The following is a 16469-nucleotide window of genomic DNA, read 5'->3' as shown; positions in this document are numbered from 1 at the left end:
TTCCGTCAGACCAGGGCTGAGAGGGCGTCCACCCCGAGAGCGGGGGGGAGGGGGGGTCTTGTCACGTGACTTGAATTTTGAATTGAGACGTCCCTTATAGATACTATCTCTTTACGTATTAGTGATGGGAATTCATTTGGCTCTGCTCACTAAGAAGAGCCGGCTTTTTCGGCTCCTAAACGGCTCTTAATTTTACCACAGTTTACCACGGAGCCTCAGTTTCGCCGCTGCGAGGCTCCAGTGCTCGCAGTTCACGCGCGTGCTCCACTAGCACCCCCGTCAAGGCTCGCCGGCAACACTTTCCGTCACAGGAACACGCTATGCTGGCAGCGATAATCTCACCAGACTCCTTTACCCCTCCAACAGAAGGATGTCCTTGTCCTTTTTCCTTTTCGTCATTTCAAGCGATTAAAAACTCTCGATCTTCTCTTGAATTTTTTTTTCAAATGACGGCAAGACGCCCTCCTGGCGGAAACGCTGTTCTCTGATGGGAAAACTGTCTGACCAATTGACTGATAAACTTATTTAACTTTATATTCCTTTTCCAGGTATCGTCTTACTCGCATTGTGGTGGACAATGAGGCGGGTCCCTATAATAACCACACAGTAGTCTTCCTGGGATCTGAGAAAGGCATCATTGTCAAGTTCCTGGCCAACATGAACAGCGGCATCCTGAACGATAGCCTGTTTCTGGAGGAGCTCAATGTCTACAACCCTGACAAGTATGTGTGTGTGTGTGTGTGTGTGTGTGTGTGTGTGTGTGTGTGTGTGTGTGTGTGTGTGTGTGTGTGTGTGTGTGTGTGTGTGTGTGTGTGTGTGTGTGTGTGTGTGTGTGTGTGTGTGAGAGCGAGAAACAGGAAGAAACACGTGGATACAGTTGCTACAAACAAAGGAAGGTCATTTATTGCAGAAGTATGTGTTCTAGAGACGGCATGTGTGTGATTTGGTTTCCAACCATCTACAGAGAACCCACTAACCCACCAGCTCCATCAGTACCAGTCAGTTCCCCCGACCCAAACTATACAGTGAAGCCAGACAGCCAGATGGCTACTCTATCATTTAAAATAGTTTTATCAGGTTACACTCTGCCCAACCACAGCTACTAAATTAAAGACATGGACCCTAAGGCCCTGGATAATGTAGCGCTGTGGTTCCCAACCTCAGCGAGCCCAGATCCTCCAAAATGTTGGCTGATTAAAGGAAACACACACACGCTCTCTCACACACACCGAGGTCTGTGTTTGTCTTCAGAGCCAGCCCGAGATCTCTAGCTAATACATTACACGGCTGTTGGTGCATTATGAATGTGTTCATGAGTGTGTGTTAGAAGGGTACTGTGGGTTTAGCTAGTTAAGCATCGTTGTGTATTTGGAGTAGAATTGAATAAGGAAAAATCAGCCACAGAATGACCCTGCCAAAGCAAATATTTAATAAAGAGGTAATTGATGAGGGGTAACGAATGGCAGCACCAACAAAAGAGGGAGGCCCGGGGCAGAGAGATGGAAAGAAGCACAGTGGAGAGTTTGTTATTGTGTTAAACAGACGAGAAGAAGAAGGGAAGGAGAGCGGGGACTTTACAGGAGGTCTTTCAAGGTTACCACTGTTTGTTATCCAACATACTGGAGCCATGTGACCAGCCGTATGTAGGGGATGAAGGGCAGACCCTGCCTTCTCTTCTATCGCTGAGTCTCCTTGGTGCTCATCCTTCCTTTCCCTTTTTCTGTCTCTTTGGCTGTGGCCGAGCATTTGTAGGCTGCTGGCCATCTGGCTTTAGTCGCATACTGTAAGTGACTTTTCCCGCCTGCTTCCCTGCCTGCCCGATTGTCGTGCATTACCCAGTGTAGATGGACTCTAAACCGTAATTGAGAGCGTTAATGCAGGACTAGAGCACTACGAATGGCAGATTAAATCCCAGGAGCTGTATGGCGGGATGGAGAGAGGAATGGATAGAGAGAAGGGATAGAAAGCTTGACACGCCCAGGTGGATTAGAGTGTGTGGTCCAGGGGGGCGAGTAGACAAAGAAAGACTAGCGGGCATAGAGGAATGGCAAAATCCCGGTGGAGGGGGCGACATTTGTGTGAGTGGGTTTTACAGTTAAGTGCATTGCTGACTGCTCACAGTGTCCATCTGTCTGTTGATCTGCTGTATCTGTATCACCCCTTTCTTTATCTCTTTTTATCTACCACTCTGTTCCCTACCCGGTGTTATTGAGTCCAGCATTATCTTTGTTCTCACTGACCTCGCAGTGTGTCTCTCTGCCATATCTTAATCTTCCCATTTTATCTCTTTAAATTAACTATTAAAAGACATTTGTATGGCCTCTCACATTTCTCCTCAATAACTTTTAGTTTTACAAGACTTTCTCCATAAATAACTAGATAGTTTAAGGAGAGACTATATACTAATCTAGTTGTATCCTCTTTTTTCTCTCTTCTAGGTGCAGTATAGATGGTGTGGACGACAAGCGAATCATTGGCATGCAGATAGACAGCAAGATTCACGCGTTGTGGGTTGCTTTCTCCTCCTGTGTTGTTAAAGTGCCGCTCTCTCGCTGTGAAAGACATGGAAGATGCAAGAAGTACGTTTGACGCCTGCACATTAAATCGTTGATTCACAAAAAAAATAAAAAATTGACAGCATTATTCCAACATTACAATAACATAGGGGCTGATGGTGTGTGTGTGATTGTCACATTCAGGTCTTGCATAGCCTCCAGAGACCCATACTGTGGTTGGGTGTCAGAAGGAGCCTGCAAACAGGTTGTCGGCAACATCAAGTAAGTAATATTTCAGATAGCTATATTATCCAAATATTGTTTATTATCCATTTATGTCACAGTTGTTTTGATGTATTTAAAATATTGTAAATGAATGAGGGCTGTATTCTATTTTGCTGCCCTATTGACATTCTCAAAAACTAAGTTTCTATAGTCTTTACTGTTGGCTGCAACATTAAGCTGAATAATTTATTCAGGAGACCAGAGCTTCTATATTTAGCAACATTGAGGTTTTATCAAGAGTTTAGAAAAGTACTTCAGGAAGCAGCAGCTCCTTTTAACATTATTATACCTGTAATAACTTGAAATGTGGAATTAAGTCCATTTGAGATATTGTCACTGTCAATGTTCCTTTTCGAATTGTCTGCATTCATGGTGTAACATTTTCCATTTAAAAAGACTGACACACATGTGCTTTCTAAGACACTTTGTTTTTCCAAGTACCCTACCTTCTCTGACATGTCTGGTGGCATTCCCCTCTCGATTTGTCATGTCTGTGATCTTTCTAATTTAATGGTGTGTAAGTGCAATTTCCTTCAGCTGAAAGGGCTATTGGAAGGATGAAAGGAAGGAAAGTGTTGTTTGCCCCAAGCTCGGGTCGGCGACTCAGGGCTGGGGAACGCTGTATGGTCGCAGTAACTATAATTTGTGGCTGAAGTTATGACACAGAACCAGATTATGCTTCTGAACAAACAGCATATGGAGTTTTGTGGGGGGAAAAAGATTTTACAGATGAAGTCATAACAAAAGTACCAATGCTCCAGTGGCTATTTGACGTTATACATTTGATCCCCTGCTGCAAAATGATTGGTCTGGCACGGCAATTCACCAAATGCACACATAACCACAAGTACTAACAAAGCTTGTCCTCGTAAAACACAAGTAGAACTATCCTATTATTATTCCATAAATCTGCAGTTGTTGTTCTGATTGAGGTTCCACTTTGGAGCTGAAGCCGAAACAGAGGTATTAAAAGGGCAAATGACCTCCATCCTTTACTGTACAATATTTCTGAGTGAGAGAGCGGGGGATTAGGCACGGTAGGTTCCATGGTGAGCTTTTCAAAGCTTTTTCCAGGCTTGACAGAAGGACAGATGAACAAGAGTTAGAGGTTTTTGTTGTGTTAAATAACAAGGTTTGCTCGTACAAACAGGTCCCTGAAGGGAGGAAAGTTCTCTATCTTAACTTCAGTCTTTCTTTCTTCTTTTTTTTCTCTTCCTCATTAAGATGAAAAGCCTGTTGCAGCATCTCTTTCTGTGTCCTTGTCTGTCTTTCAATGTTTCCACTTTACCGGAATCTACACTGAACAAAAATATAAATGCAACACTTTTGTTTTTGCTCCCATTTTTCTTGAGATGAACTCAAAGATCTAAAACATTTTCTATATACACAAAATAACCATTTCTCTCAAACATTGTTCACAAATCTGAAAAAATCTGAAAAAATCTGTGATAGTGAGCACTTCTCCTTTGCCGAGATAATCCATCCCACCTCACAGGTGTGGCATATCAAGATGCTGATTAGACAGCATGATTATTGCACAGGTGTGCCTTAGGCTGGCCACAATAAAAGGCCACTCTGAAACGTGCATTTTTGCTTTATTGGGGGGGTCCGAAAACCAGTCAGTATCTGGTGTGAGGGGTAGGGGTAGGGTAATGTTGTGAATCGAGTGGCCCATGGTGGTGGTGGGGTTATGGTATGGGCAGGCGTATGTAATGGACGACGAACACAGGCCACTCGATTCACAACATTACCCAAACCCTAACCCTAACCCTACCCCTCACACCAGATACTGACTGGTTTTCAGACCCCCCCAATAAAGCAAAAATGCATGTTTCAGAGTGGCCTTTTATTGTGGCCAGCCTAAGGCACACCTGTGCAATAATCATGCTGTCTAATCAGCATCTTGATATGCCACACCTGTGAGGTGGGATGGATTATCTCGGCAAAGGAGAAGTGCTCACTATCACAGATGTTTTCAGATTTGTGAACAATATTTGAGAGAAATGGTTATTTTGTGTATATAAAAAATGTTTTAGATCTTTGACTTCATCTCATGAAAAATGGGAGCAAAAACAAAAGTGTTGCGTTTATATTTTTGTTCAGTGTAAATATCTTCTTACCTGCCCATCCTTGTCTGTATGTCTATTTTTATCATCTCTCTTTTCGTATCTTTCTTTTGGCATTTTCTTTCTCTCTTGCATGCCTCCCCTCCTTTCTTCTTCCATCTGGCCTCAGCGCAAGCGTGCCAGCTTTCCCATGTGAAGTAATGCCGCTCATACCTACTGCCCATATACAGCTTGCACTCTGGTCTCCTGCAATATGGTCCCCAGTTACCCCCTGTTCCTGCATGTTATCGCTTTATATTCTTTATGGTTGCCATTATGTAAACTTGTTACATTAGTGTTTAACTGACAACAGATAAGCATATTATTAAATATTTCTGAATTGCTCAATCCAATGCCACAGCCCTGACTGTTCTCTGGATCAGAGGTGGGGTCTTACATTGATTAAATCTGCACACAGATACTGACTTACTTCTTGGTGAAACCATGATTAATGAAGTCTGAGCATGCAGGTATTCCATTTTATATTAAAAATGAATCGCCGGCTTTGACGAAGCATTATGCATAGGTACTTCGCACTGTATGTACAGCATATTAGGTTCCCCTTACACTTCTGATATGAATAATTAATAAGAATTTGCCTGACCTGCATTTCAGCAACTAGGCCCCTTCAGTGCAACCACACATCTCACATAATAATCACATCTGATGCAAGATGATATAAAATGTGGCTTCACGTTACCTCCAGTTATGTACGGTGCAGTTTGAATCAGATTTAAATATGCATCACGCGGTTGCAGTGGGATCGTAACCCTGAGCTGAACCGCCTGTAGTGTCACTCTTGAGCTCATTGCACTTCTGTTGCTATAATGCAGCCGCAAGGGGACCTGAACCCTTTACCAGAGGATCATGCTATTCACTTTCACATGTGCCAAGTCGTGCCCAGACACTGCATCCGTAGTGTGACTGCTCATTGTTAATTCATCTCGAGACCAATGGGATTTAAACCTTGTAGTCTTCATCTTAACACAGTCTCACCGTTGTAACGTTATTATCGACCATGAAAACCATGACCCCAAGGTTGCCAGTGTTTTGGTGTTGTCAGTGTTGTTGTTTGTGTGGTTGTTATTGGTGTTGCTTTTGTAGGGAAATGACTTATCAACCAGGACAAATGTACCATATCCGTTCCAATTGATGGTCTTTGAAACTGGAGGAAAAGATTAATAGCAAATAAATGCATTACATTTTGTAAATATACTTGAAAAGTGACTCTGATTTGTGAACATTAAAGCAGACATTCCATTTTATTTTCATCCTAAAATCTCCTGTCCTTGTCAGGTGCACACTTCCAATTCTGATCATGGGATAAGGGGTGGGCACTGTTGTTTTGGAAAATCATTCTTCTTCATGCTATAATTGTGACCAGTGGAGGGTGAGGAAGATGAGAGGCGGGTGGACAGGAGGAGGAGAAGGACTAGCGAGGGGGGAGTTGAGGAGGACTGTGAAAATCTGTCATGCGTGACTGTGATCCTGGTTGACAGTTGGTCCGCTCTGTTTCACAGATCTCCTTACTGCCTGCTTGGTGGTCTTTCAGGAAGAAAACAGGTCTCTGTGCAGATTGCATCAGAAAATAACATCTCCGAAACGCTCTCCCTCTGTGTCATATGATGGCTCTCAAGCCTGGTTACCCCTCACTGCCCTGGTCTGTGCCCATGTGATTGGGACTACAGCCTCATATCTCTACTACATACCTTTATGATGTGAAATACTGAGAAGCAGAGGAAAGACTTATAGACGAAAGGAATTTTTCTATATAAACGGGTTCGCTTGTTTCTTCTATATTTGTTTTAAGATAGTGTTTGACATTTTGGGATATCTGCGTATTTGCTTTCTTGCCAGGATCAATCCCAATGTAATGTCTGTACAGAACATTGAATAGATACATACATCTGAAGCTGGAAAGAGCAGAAGGTTAGCTTAAATTAGCATAGCAACTTGAAACAGGGGTTAACAGCTTGCCTGACTCTGTCCAATGTTAACAAATCAACACCAGCAGCACAGTCATTAATATGTTATATCTCACTTGTTTAATTTTACGGACCTGACTATTTGTTGGCCAGGACCAGTACATTTCTGGGGTCTCTGCTGGTTGCCTGGTAACTGCTGAGAGCCACGTAGTCTAGCACATAACCATAAAAAAGACAAATTGTTGTTACACTGGTTTTTGTAAAAGTCAAACCAACAAAATGTAATGTTTTGATAGTGACAATAGATTCTGGATATCCCATGTTTCCAGTTGTTGTGCTAAGTCAAGCTAACTGGCTGCTGATGTTAGCTTCATATTATCATACATAAAATGTTGAACTATTACATTATTTTATTACAGTCAAATACATCTATTTATATCAACTCTTCTGGCGAAGAGTCCTGTGCCAGCTATGGATTTACTAGCCTGCCAGCATTCTTTCTAACCACTGATTTTAGGCCTCCAGGGCACCTGCTAGGTGTTCTTTGATTTTGTTCCAGTATAGGGCTTTCTGCAGCCTACACTGTGTGCAAGCATACGCTGTGGTGTTGGGTGTTTTTGTAGTAAGCTTTCCTATAGCTTTGTTACTTTGTTAGGCGTGGTGAGCCTGCATGGCCTGGCCTGTTTTCCACTGCTGACCATGATGTCTCTGTTCCCCGCAGATCAGCCTTTGAGCAGGACGTGGAGCAGGGTAACACAGATGGCCTGGGAGACTGCCAAAGTAAGCAGGCCCTCTTCACTCTTATCTTTCCTTCCCTTCTCTAAACCCCCCTACTATTCCTCTGTTCCCTGTTAAATCAGTCTCCCTCTTCTCTCGGCCCTCTGTTTCCTTCTTCGCTGCTGTCACCTTTTTCTCCCACGTCTGTGCCTGTTCTCACAATCCTCTCTTTCAGCCTCTTCCATCCATCTGTCCCTTTCTGCTCCCACCCTCCTCTGTCCTTACCCCGCTGTTTCTCTGGTCCCCCTGTCAATAGAGTGTTGTGTCCACTTGGGCAAAGACTGGATTCCTTCTTGCAATTTACTACGTAAACACACACAAATATTCAGCGACACACAGGGAAGGGATGTGACTTGTGAGCAGTCACAGGGCTCATTTAGAAACACAGAACAAGTCAGCCTCACAAGTCACAAAGGCCTCTTTTACTCTACAAGGCATATTTGATCATGTTCAGTATAACTGTTTAGATGTATCAAATGTTATATATTTTATACTCAGTTGCTTAGTTTGAAGAAGAGAACTTTTTAAAAAATGGTCCTTCAATCACTTATCTTTCTCCATTTCATCTCAATTTCGACTGTTTTCCTATAGTAAATAAAGGTAGTGCATTTTCCCATCCATTTCATCATTCTGTTTAGTCAAGGGAAGCCAGTGTTCATTACCTGAAGAAGCTATAGATCAACTTAAAGTTAGGTGAATATCGAGCAGCCAGTCGATTCTGAATTACTTTAAAAGTCATGGCTTTTGATCATGTTAAAGCATAAGCTCTCTTTACTGCAAGCAATAACACGTTTCCCCTCATTTCTTTTCTTCTTCTTACAGACACCTTTGTGGCGCTGAACGGTAAGTATTCCACATATATTGTAGAGGCAATCAAATAAAAGACAGGAGCTGCATTTCATCTCCCCTAACTCTTTAACTTCAGCCACACCTCTTCATCTAGTCAATCAATCTTACCCTCTCAAGGAAATGAAAACTCCTCCCACATGTGTAAAGACGGGTTATTAATGACTCATGGTTTAACTGAATTCATTTCGTTCCTCTTTTTGATAGACGTTCCCTCCAGTTACGAAGGTAATGAAACATTTAAGCACAGTCTTTCAATTCCACTCCTCATAGTGTTTCCCCTTATCTAGCCCCTTTGGTGTGTAGCATAGAGGACGAAGAATTCAAATCAGAAAAGTAGAATTAAAAATCTTTCTGTATCAATGATAATGCTAAATCTATTAGTTCCATTAGATCTCATTTTTCTTCTTGTTCCAACTTCCCGCTCCTTTGTGTTTTCCCTGTGCAATATAATCGATTAGCCCTGACCTTTGCTTCGCTAATTGGATGGTCTGGTAGTTGGAGGTTTAAAGCCTTGATTTTGTAGAAATGCCTCAGTGTGCACACTAAGCAGGACATGTGTGAACAGAGAGAGAGATAGAGATAGAGAAAGAAGGATTAACTGGCCTGTTTATAGTCAAGAAAGATCAGATATTTTTCAGCCGACTATGCCAGAGCATAATGTGGTCGGCACAGATTCATTGCTCAAAAAGGCTAGTCAAAACATGCAAATATTTATATATATATATATATATTTGCACACATATATCCTAAAAACATGCTACAGAGAACAATCACAGTGACATACTGTCATTACTCAAGTCTGCCATTTAAACTAAATTAAAACAGATGTGATGAGCCCGCAGCAAAGTAACTCTCATCCAGAGCACCCACACATCCACCTTATTTTTATCTAACAGGAGAGCACACTAGTTTGGTGAATTGAAATGAATCTCTCTCTCATACACCTATACCTTGGAGCTGCCAGATAGAAACAGTCAGGTCCATACAGAATTAGAAGAATATCTATTTTAAGGTTCTCCCCCCTGTGGCTGTACTCCCACTGTGATTCTACCGAACCTTTTTGGATGTCCAGGGTCAGATTTTTTTTTAAATAAAGGATCTGGATTGGTATGCACCCCTGTAGTGCTGAATGTGCTCCCAAAGGCTTGGCTGTGTGTTTCCAGGCACACACAAACACACGCAGACAACACCCAGTTTACAACCTCCCAAACAAAGTCTCCGCCGTTGCACCAGTCCCTCCATCTATCTGTCAGTGGTTGATAAATAAATAAATGCCCCCTCTTCATTCTCCTCGTCTCTACTTCAGACTAGACATCCTCTCCTCCCTTTTAATCTGTAGAAAGAGAGGGATGTGCATCCGTCGGCAGTTTAGGGCTTTTTTTTCTCTTTCTGATCCATGGAGGAGCTATGAGGCTCCGAGCTCTCTCTCTATGTGTGTCATCTGCCTGAATTGCACTTCCCCTGGCGGTGGGGGAATGCATTATAAAATAGGCCTGTCACACTAATCTCTCAGCCTTGGGCCAATAGTTAAATAAATCATTTTAATGATTGCCACGCCAAACGGAGAAGGAGGAGGCTCTGGGTAGTGTGGGTGTCTGTTGAGTGTAGTCTACCAGCAGCATCTACGTTAGCCCCCTGAAATGCTCTTCCCCCTCCTCAAACACAAGCATAAACACATATTGAAAAGGCACTCGCACATCTGCAAACACACACTGCTGTCACCTCCTCCTTGGAGAGAGCGTATCAAAATGGGAATTGGGGGTTGAGCTCGGAAGAGGCTGTTGATAAAAGTCACTCTTCATCTAGGGGGATTTTATTTCTTTAACGTGTGGCTTAAATACATTATGTTAAATACAGTGTGTAGCTTCTGCAAAATGGTGTAGGGTGGCTTAAGTGTTAGCATGTGGGATGGGAATGTGATTAGCATGGTTCAAAAATAAATAGTCAGACAAAGCTTATGCACAACTCTGCTTATGAAAGAAAATTAGGGGAAAAAAGAAGATGTGGAAAAAACCACTTTGTCTGAGAGGCATGCAGTGATAGACGGGGACGTGATAGGTATGATCCATCATCCACGGATGATAGAGTACTTTGTTGTAATTGTCACTTTAAGGTGTTAGATCACCTGAAGTTTCCACAGAGACATCCTGTGTGTGCTATGCTTGTTATAGTCTCATCATCAGTGTAACTTCCTGGCTGTGTTATGAGACCCTCTGCAACTGTTGGCCGCTGGTTCATTTAGCCATTAAGAAATGTAATTACAGGGAGGAGTCAAATTCGCGAAAATTCATTAAATGTTAATGACATCTTTCTAAGGATCGATCTAGCCATGTTGCTGAGGGCCTTACTAAATAAAGATTACTGGCTGTGCGGATATTAAACGTTCGGGAGATCTTTAGTTAAAACCAGGGAAAAGTGAGAATATGTGGAAAATAGGAGGACAGCACAGAGAGGAAGGAAGAGAAGGTAGGTAATGTGAAGCTGAGATAAGTAGACGATAGATATTAAAAAGGAACGGATCAGAGGGAGATAATCGTTTCCATTTCCAAATTAATCGACCATTTATTGTATTTATAGTGTCAAAAAAAACACAAGCTCATTTTCCTGGAGTCCAAGATTTAATCCAAAACACAAAGAATACGTCAAGTTTCAGGAAATTCAGTTGAATGTCACATGACAAAGAAAAGCAGAACATTTTACAGCTGAGAAGTGTAAACCAGATAATATTAGGCATTTCAACTTGAAAAAAATAATAACAAATCTTTTGATTGATTAAAATAGTTGCCATTTAAAGGCACGATGAGTAGGATTTGTTGGTTGCGGTCTTGCATCACTATATTATATCCTCATGGGATGCGTGTTTACAATCTGGCACCTTTTTAGTTTTAAAGGTCCCATGTCATGGCCATTCCTACTGATCATAATTCCATTGTTGAGGTCTACTAAAATAGATTTATATTGTGCAATTTTCCAAACTCACATTGGTTTCTCATACAGCATCTCTGTATAGTATGTGTATTCACTCTCTGTCCTACATGGCTTGTTGGAGCTCCTGCCCCCCCCTCCCTGTGAGCCCACTGTGCTCTGATTGGTCAGCTCGCCCACTCTGTTCTGATGAGTCTACCACCGTTACAGCGGAACATCAGTGATTAAGTGTTACAATGGCGTTAGCAACCAGAAAATGACACCAGTAATGACAAACAGATGAGAATGCTGCGTGGGGTCTGGGTGCCATGTGGCGGGACGTTGCGCGGCTCGCTGCTGACAGTGCAGACAGTGTGAGCTGGGTTCATTTCTGCGAGGCTCCACTAGCACCCCCCCCCCAGCGCGTCACAGTTTCGCCGCTGAGAGAGTGTGGTGTGTGTGTGTGAGGAGCTCCACGGATGGGTCCATTTGGGTATGGTCACGTCACTGTACCCAGGAAGAAGAAGAGAAATCTCCAATGAGGCGTTCTGGGGCAGCATAGACAGGTCTTTTCTGTGTTAGAATTTTACTCGCTACAGGGTGTACTTTGAGGGTTTGTGACTTTACAGACCGTTTACATGCATAAAAGGCTTCATAACACACAAGGGGATGGGTAATAACCGGAAAAGCATGACATGGGACCTTTAAAACAAAAATCCATACTGAGGACACTATGCAGTAACAGACATCGCCACGGTCTGTCGTGGGTCTAGGGTTTTGCCTTTCTTTCTTTGGACAATTTGTATCAGCTTTAATGCAAACATTAATGAATTGAATGTATCTGTATATATCAAACAAACTGAAAACAGCTACATAACTGATTGAAAAAGTGAAACTCAAAGTAACAGAAAGATTGAGAAATGGGGCAGGGAATTAGAGCTTTACCGTTGGAGAAAAGTTACAGAAAGACTTCTTAAAAACGAGCGTTGGAAAGAAAGTTTGTCTCTTGTCCTTCAGAGGTAGGCACCCTATGGTGACTGTGGAGCAATGTGATTGTACTCTGCACTGCTCTGACAGGCCCAGCAGAGCTTTGACATGTCAGTCAGAGCAGGAGGGAAGAGAGCGAGGCAGGCAGAGAGACAGAAAAAGAAAGGAAAGGACACATCTATCCTAAGAAACACACACACACACACACATTTGCTAATGAGTTGCCCAGGGTCACCAAGGAAAAACCCTTTGTTGCCTCACACAGCCCAGCCGCTGTCCTTGTGTGTGTTTGTGCATGAGTGTCGGTGTCAATGTAGTCTTCAATGTAGGAAAATGTGTATGTTTGTGTGTGTGTTTGAGTTTGTGCGTGCCCCCCTGCTGGCCTGTGCTCACATGCACTGAAGCCTGTCCCTGTGTGCCCGGAGCCCTAGTTAACCTGTGTTGTGTCCGGCAGGCCACCATCACCGCCACCATCCTCACACCCTCTCACTGCCCACCTCGGCCCTACCCGAGGCCGCCGAGGTCCCCCTGGGGCGGGGCCGCATGGTTGAGCGGAAGGACCCCCCCCATGAGCTCAGACAAAGGGGAGGACCCCTACGTAGCCGTGCCCTCTCAGACTCAGCCAGAAGCCAATGGTAAGCCTTGGAACGCAACAGTGAGCAGTCAAGTTGATCCATTGTCACCTGTGGCAAGGGAGGGGAGGGTGGGCGGGGGGGTTGTGTAATTGAGATTTATGGCTGTCTACTGCTTCCAGCTGACGAGGTGTAGAGATTGTGGATCACTTTCTCTCTAGAGGGCAAATTGCCTCACACTGTGAACGTAAAACCCCCCGCAGAAACGTACGCAAACACACCTACGCGCTACATACATATGCAGCAGACTCTCACCAGATTCTGCCCTCATTAAGACGCACACACACACCCTCTTGGATGGATTTATTATCCATGGGTCGTAATGTCCCACAGGAGATGTAATATCCAGACCATTACACTGTGAAAAGGAAAATGGCAATGTATTTATTTCCTGAGAAGATGGCCCGGGCCCCGGCTCTGTCATGCCTTGCGACACAGTGACATGACATTGAACGCCCTTTTCTCCGGTGTTAACAACCGGCCTATTGCTGTACCGCCTCAAGGACAGCTCGCTGGATAAATGAGACAAAGAGAACAAGAGAGTAGGAGAGGAGATGAAAACACACATCAGAGAGGGAAATTAAAAAAGGTCACGGCAGTGTTGCTCATGTTTTGTCTTTTAATAAAACACATAGAACTTTTACTGATCCCAATTAAACATGCAACATTTACCTGCATGCTACACTTAAGTTAATGATATTAGAGGTAGCGCGGCATTTGCCCTAAGGTAATAATAATGGTGATATATTCACATTTTCTAGACATACTTTACTTAAAGAAAGAGACAGCAAAATAACAGAGCAGCTAGCTAAGACTAAAATCCTTTCTCAATATAATTTCTATAAAAATCTGAGCAGCAGTTTGTCTTTTCAGGATAAAACGAGTTTGTTCCTCTCATTATTTGCATGTCAAAGTGCCAAGCATCCGATTTTCGACAATGTATTTACCCAGTGATCTTTAACAAAGCAAGAAGGTCAATCAACATTACTTACAGCTTGCTGAATGTGTTTTCAGAATGTTGCCAAAAAATCCTCACAGCCCTCTGAATTAAACAGATCGAGTAATAAAACATCTGTAACATTGCTATGTAAAAGGTTGCTTTCAATGAGGAGTAGAAGATAATAAATAATAGAAGGAACAATATTAAATTAACATAGCCAGCATTTTATTAAACAACACAACAACCCCTCACCCACCCCAATGTCTATCAACTATTTCAACCTACACAAAGGACAGTGTTGTTGCCACCTAAATGTAATGATCATACCTGAGAGGCACAGAGCGGAACTAGCCTAGACCATACCGTATCTCAAAATTACGTTCACTAAAAAAGGTGGCTGCCTCAACACAGTGTCGGCTGTCTGCAGACTGAACAGAGGCAGGGTATCAGCTGGAAGCAGGAAGGCAGCAGTGGGTAGATCCAAGCACAATGGTGGCAGAGACTTCAGACAGCATACGTACAGCCAGCATCACAACCTGCTGTCGCTCCCCCTGTTGCCTTTACCTGAGCAGGAGTAATATTTCTCAAGACTCACAAGAAAATGTAAGGAATGATTTACTCTAAGCATCAAACTAAGTAAAAGCTAAAGCTGTCTTTAAATGATACAAAAATAATGTTCTTATTATTAGGGGGGGGTGTGGGCATTCCAAGCTCAGGTAACAGCAACAGGGCTTCACATTTCAAAACAATGCTTCCTGCTGTTTTTTTCTGTATGATCATTATTATTATGATTTTTACAAGACACTTTTGCAGCTTGTTTTACTATTTATCAGTTCTATTTCAATTTCAGCTCAATGTTCTTCATGTCTTTTTCTTTTCTATTTTTACAGCTCTAATGACATTTGTTTGATTTTCTTGTGTTGGTTTCTTGTGAGCAGTTCTTGATATTTTGCATGGCTTCAAATGAGACTGTGTGCTTTTTTTTGCTGCTATTTATACATTTGCTTTTTTCCTGCCTGTGATTGCTTTGATGGTATTAAGCACAGTTTTGCCTTCATGCAGCTTAATGCTTTTTCAGCACGGCAATTTGAGCACCACAGTCAACAGTATTCATATCCCGCTCCACCCATCCTGCCTTCTCTTCCTTCCTGTCGCCCTCAGTTATATTGGCTTCAGGTGTCAACTGTACTGTAAAAACTTAGCAAACTGCGTATGTGAAAGTTAAACTGGAATCAATATATGAGAAATTATCTTGGAATCGGAAACTAAGTAAACAACTAATTTTCCCCGCATTTCAATGTAACAGAGATAAAGTCATGCAGCCTATTTTACAGAAGGAATATGTGATAGACATTTAACCATACCATCAATCTCTGAGAATTAGTTTTTTTTAAAAAAACGTTTATGCTTGACTGAAAATGTATTAGCTCATAGGCAGAGTCGTTTGCAAGCTTGTTTTTGATTTAAAAATAAATTACAATTACTCCAAACTTTTTCATTTGCACATTGTGGAATCTTATCTGCTAATGAATATGACAGTGCTGCCAATATGTATTAGCTCGGCACCACCAGAGTAATTATAAATGCTGCAAAGTGATGAACATTCACACACTGATGATATTTAGCACCCAGCACCATCATTATCCCAAATTCCAGTGGGACCATCGCAGTTGCCAGGTGGCCGCTTGTGTTTCACAGTACATTTGAGCTTGGTGTCTGGCTGTCTGTCTGTCTGTGCGCTTGTCTGTCTGGCCCTCATCTGTCCCTGTTATATTTTCCTGCACCCCTGTCACCCTACCATAAACCTCCCCCTTTGCTCATATCCTGCTACCCTGAATCCCCAGCCCTGCTACTGTCCATCTGCTGCCATTGTGATCAGTCTCCCTTCCACAGGACCTCTCATCTGACTGGGGTGGCATGTTCCAAGGCTATACCTTACCTAGTGCAAATTAATTCCTGAAACCAATGTATGGAGCCTCCTCCCCCAACACCCCTCCCCCTGCCTCTATCTGTCTATTTTCTTCCTCCATCTCTGCACCTCCTCCTCCTCCACCATCTCTCCCCATGTTGTCTGTCTTTTCTCCAACTGGAGTCATATCTCTTCTCCTGTCTGCAGGAAGGAATCCTTGCCCTGCTCCCCCCTCTAGCTCTCCCTCCTCTTTCTACCTCTCTCTCACTGTCAGGCTCAACACCCCCCCCCCCCCCCTTATATCCAACCTCCCCCAAGCCGACCTGTAGCCACCGCTGTGTTGCTCCAATTTATGGGTTCATTACAGCAGCTATCCAGGGTAGGAGGAGAGGGGCGAGGTGGAAGAAAAGAGGGATGGAGAGAGACAACAGGGGGAGAGAGACATTGGGAAATGAGGGAGGGGTGAGGGCGAGAGAGTAAAGGGACACACATGATAAAGATTTATTAAACATAACAGGACAATAATGTAGCAGTGAAGGTTATAAGGGATGGAGCACAGAGATAGGAGAGAGGAAAACTGAAAGGCAGAATCCAAGAAGCGAGATGGAAGAACGGGGAATAAGAGAGGAAATAAGATGTAGTGAGATATTGAAGCTGAACC

The 16469-nt window shown here is 43.0% G+C and overlaps 1 protein-coding gene across 1 annotated transcript in view; it reads left to right on the top strand.

Annotated features, from left to right (window-relative positions):
* The window catches only part of LOC117560854 (semaphorin-6A-like), a 45949-nt gene that overhangs the window by 17335 nt on the left and 12145 nt on the right, over nt 1-16469 (top strand). Inside the window, 7 exon segments of the mRNA XM_034237937.1 lie at nt 549-722; nt 2439-2579; nt 2700-2777; nt 7532-7590; nt 8410-8430; nt 12782-12888; nt 12890-12962. Of these exon segments, the coding sequence (XP_034093828.1) occupies nt 549-722; nt 2439-2579; nt 2700-2777; nt 7532-7590; nt 8410-8430; nt 12782-12888; nt 12890-12962 (653 nt within the window).

Source organism: Gymnodraco acuticeps, unplaced genomic scaffold, assembly GCF_902827175.1.
Source record: "Gymnodraco acuticeps unplaced genomic scaffold, fGymAcu1.1, whole genome shotgun sequence".
Lineage (NCBI taxonomy): Eukaryota > Metazoa > Chordata > Actinopteri > Perciformes > Bathydraconidae > Gymnodraco > Gymnodraco acuticeps.
This window is presented reverse-complemented; position numbering and strand designations above follow the sequence as displayed.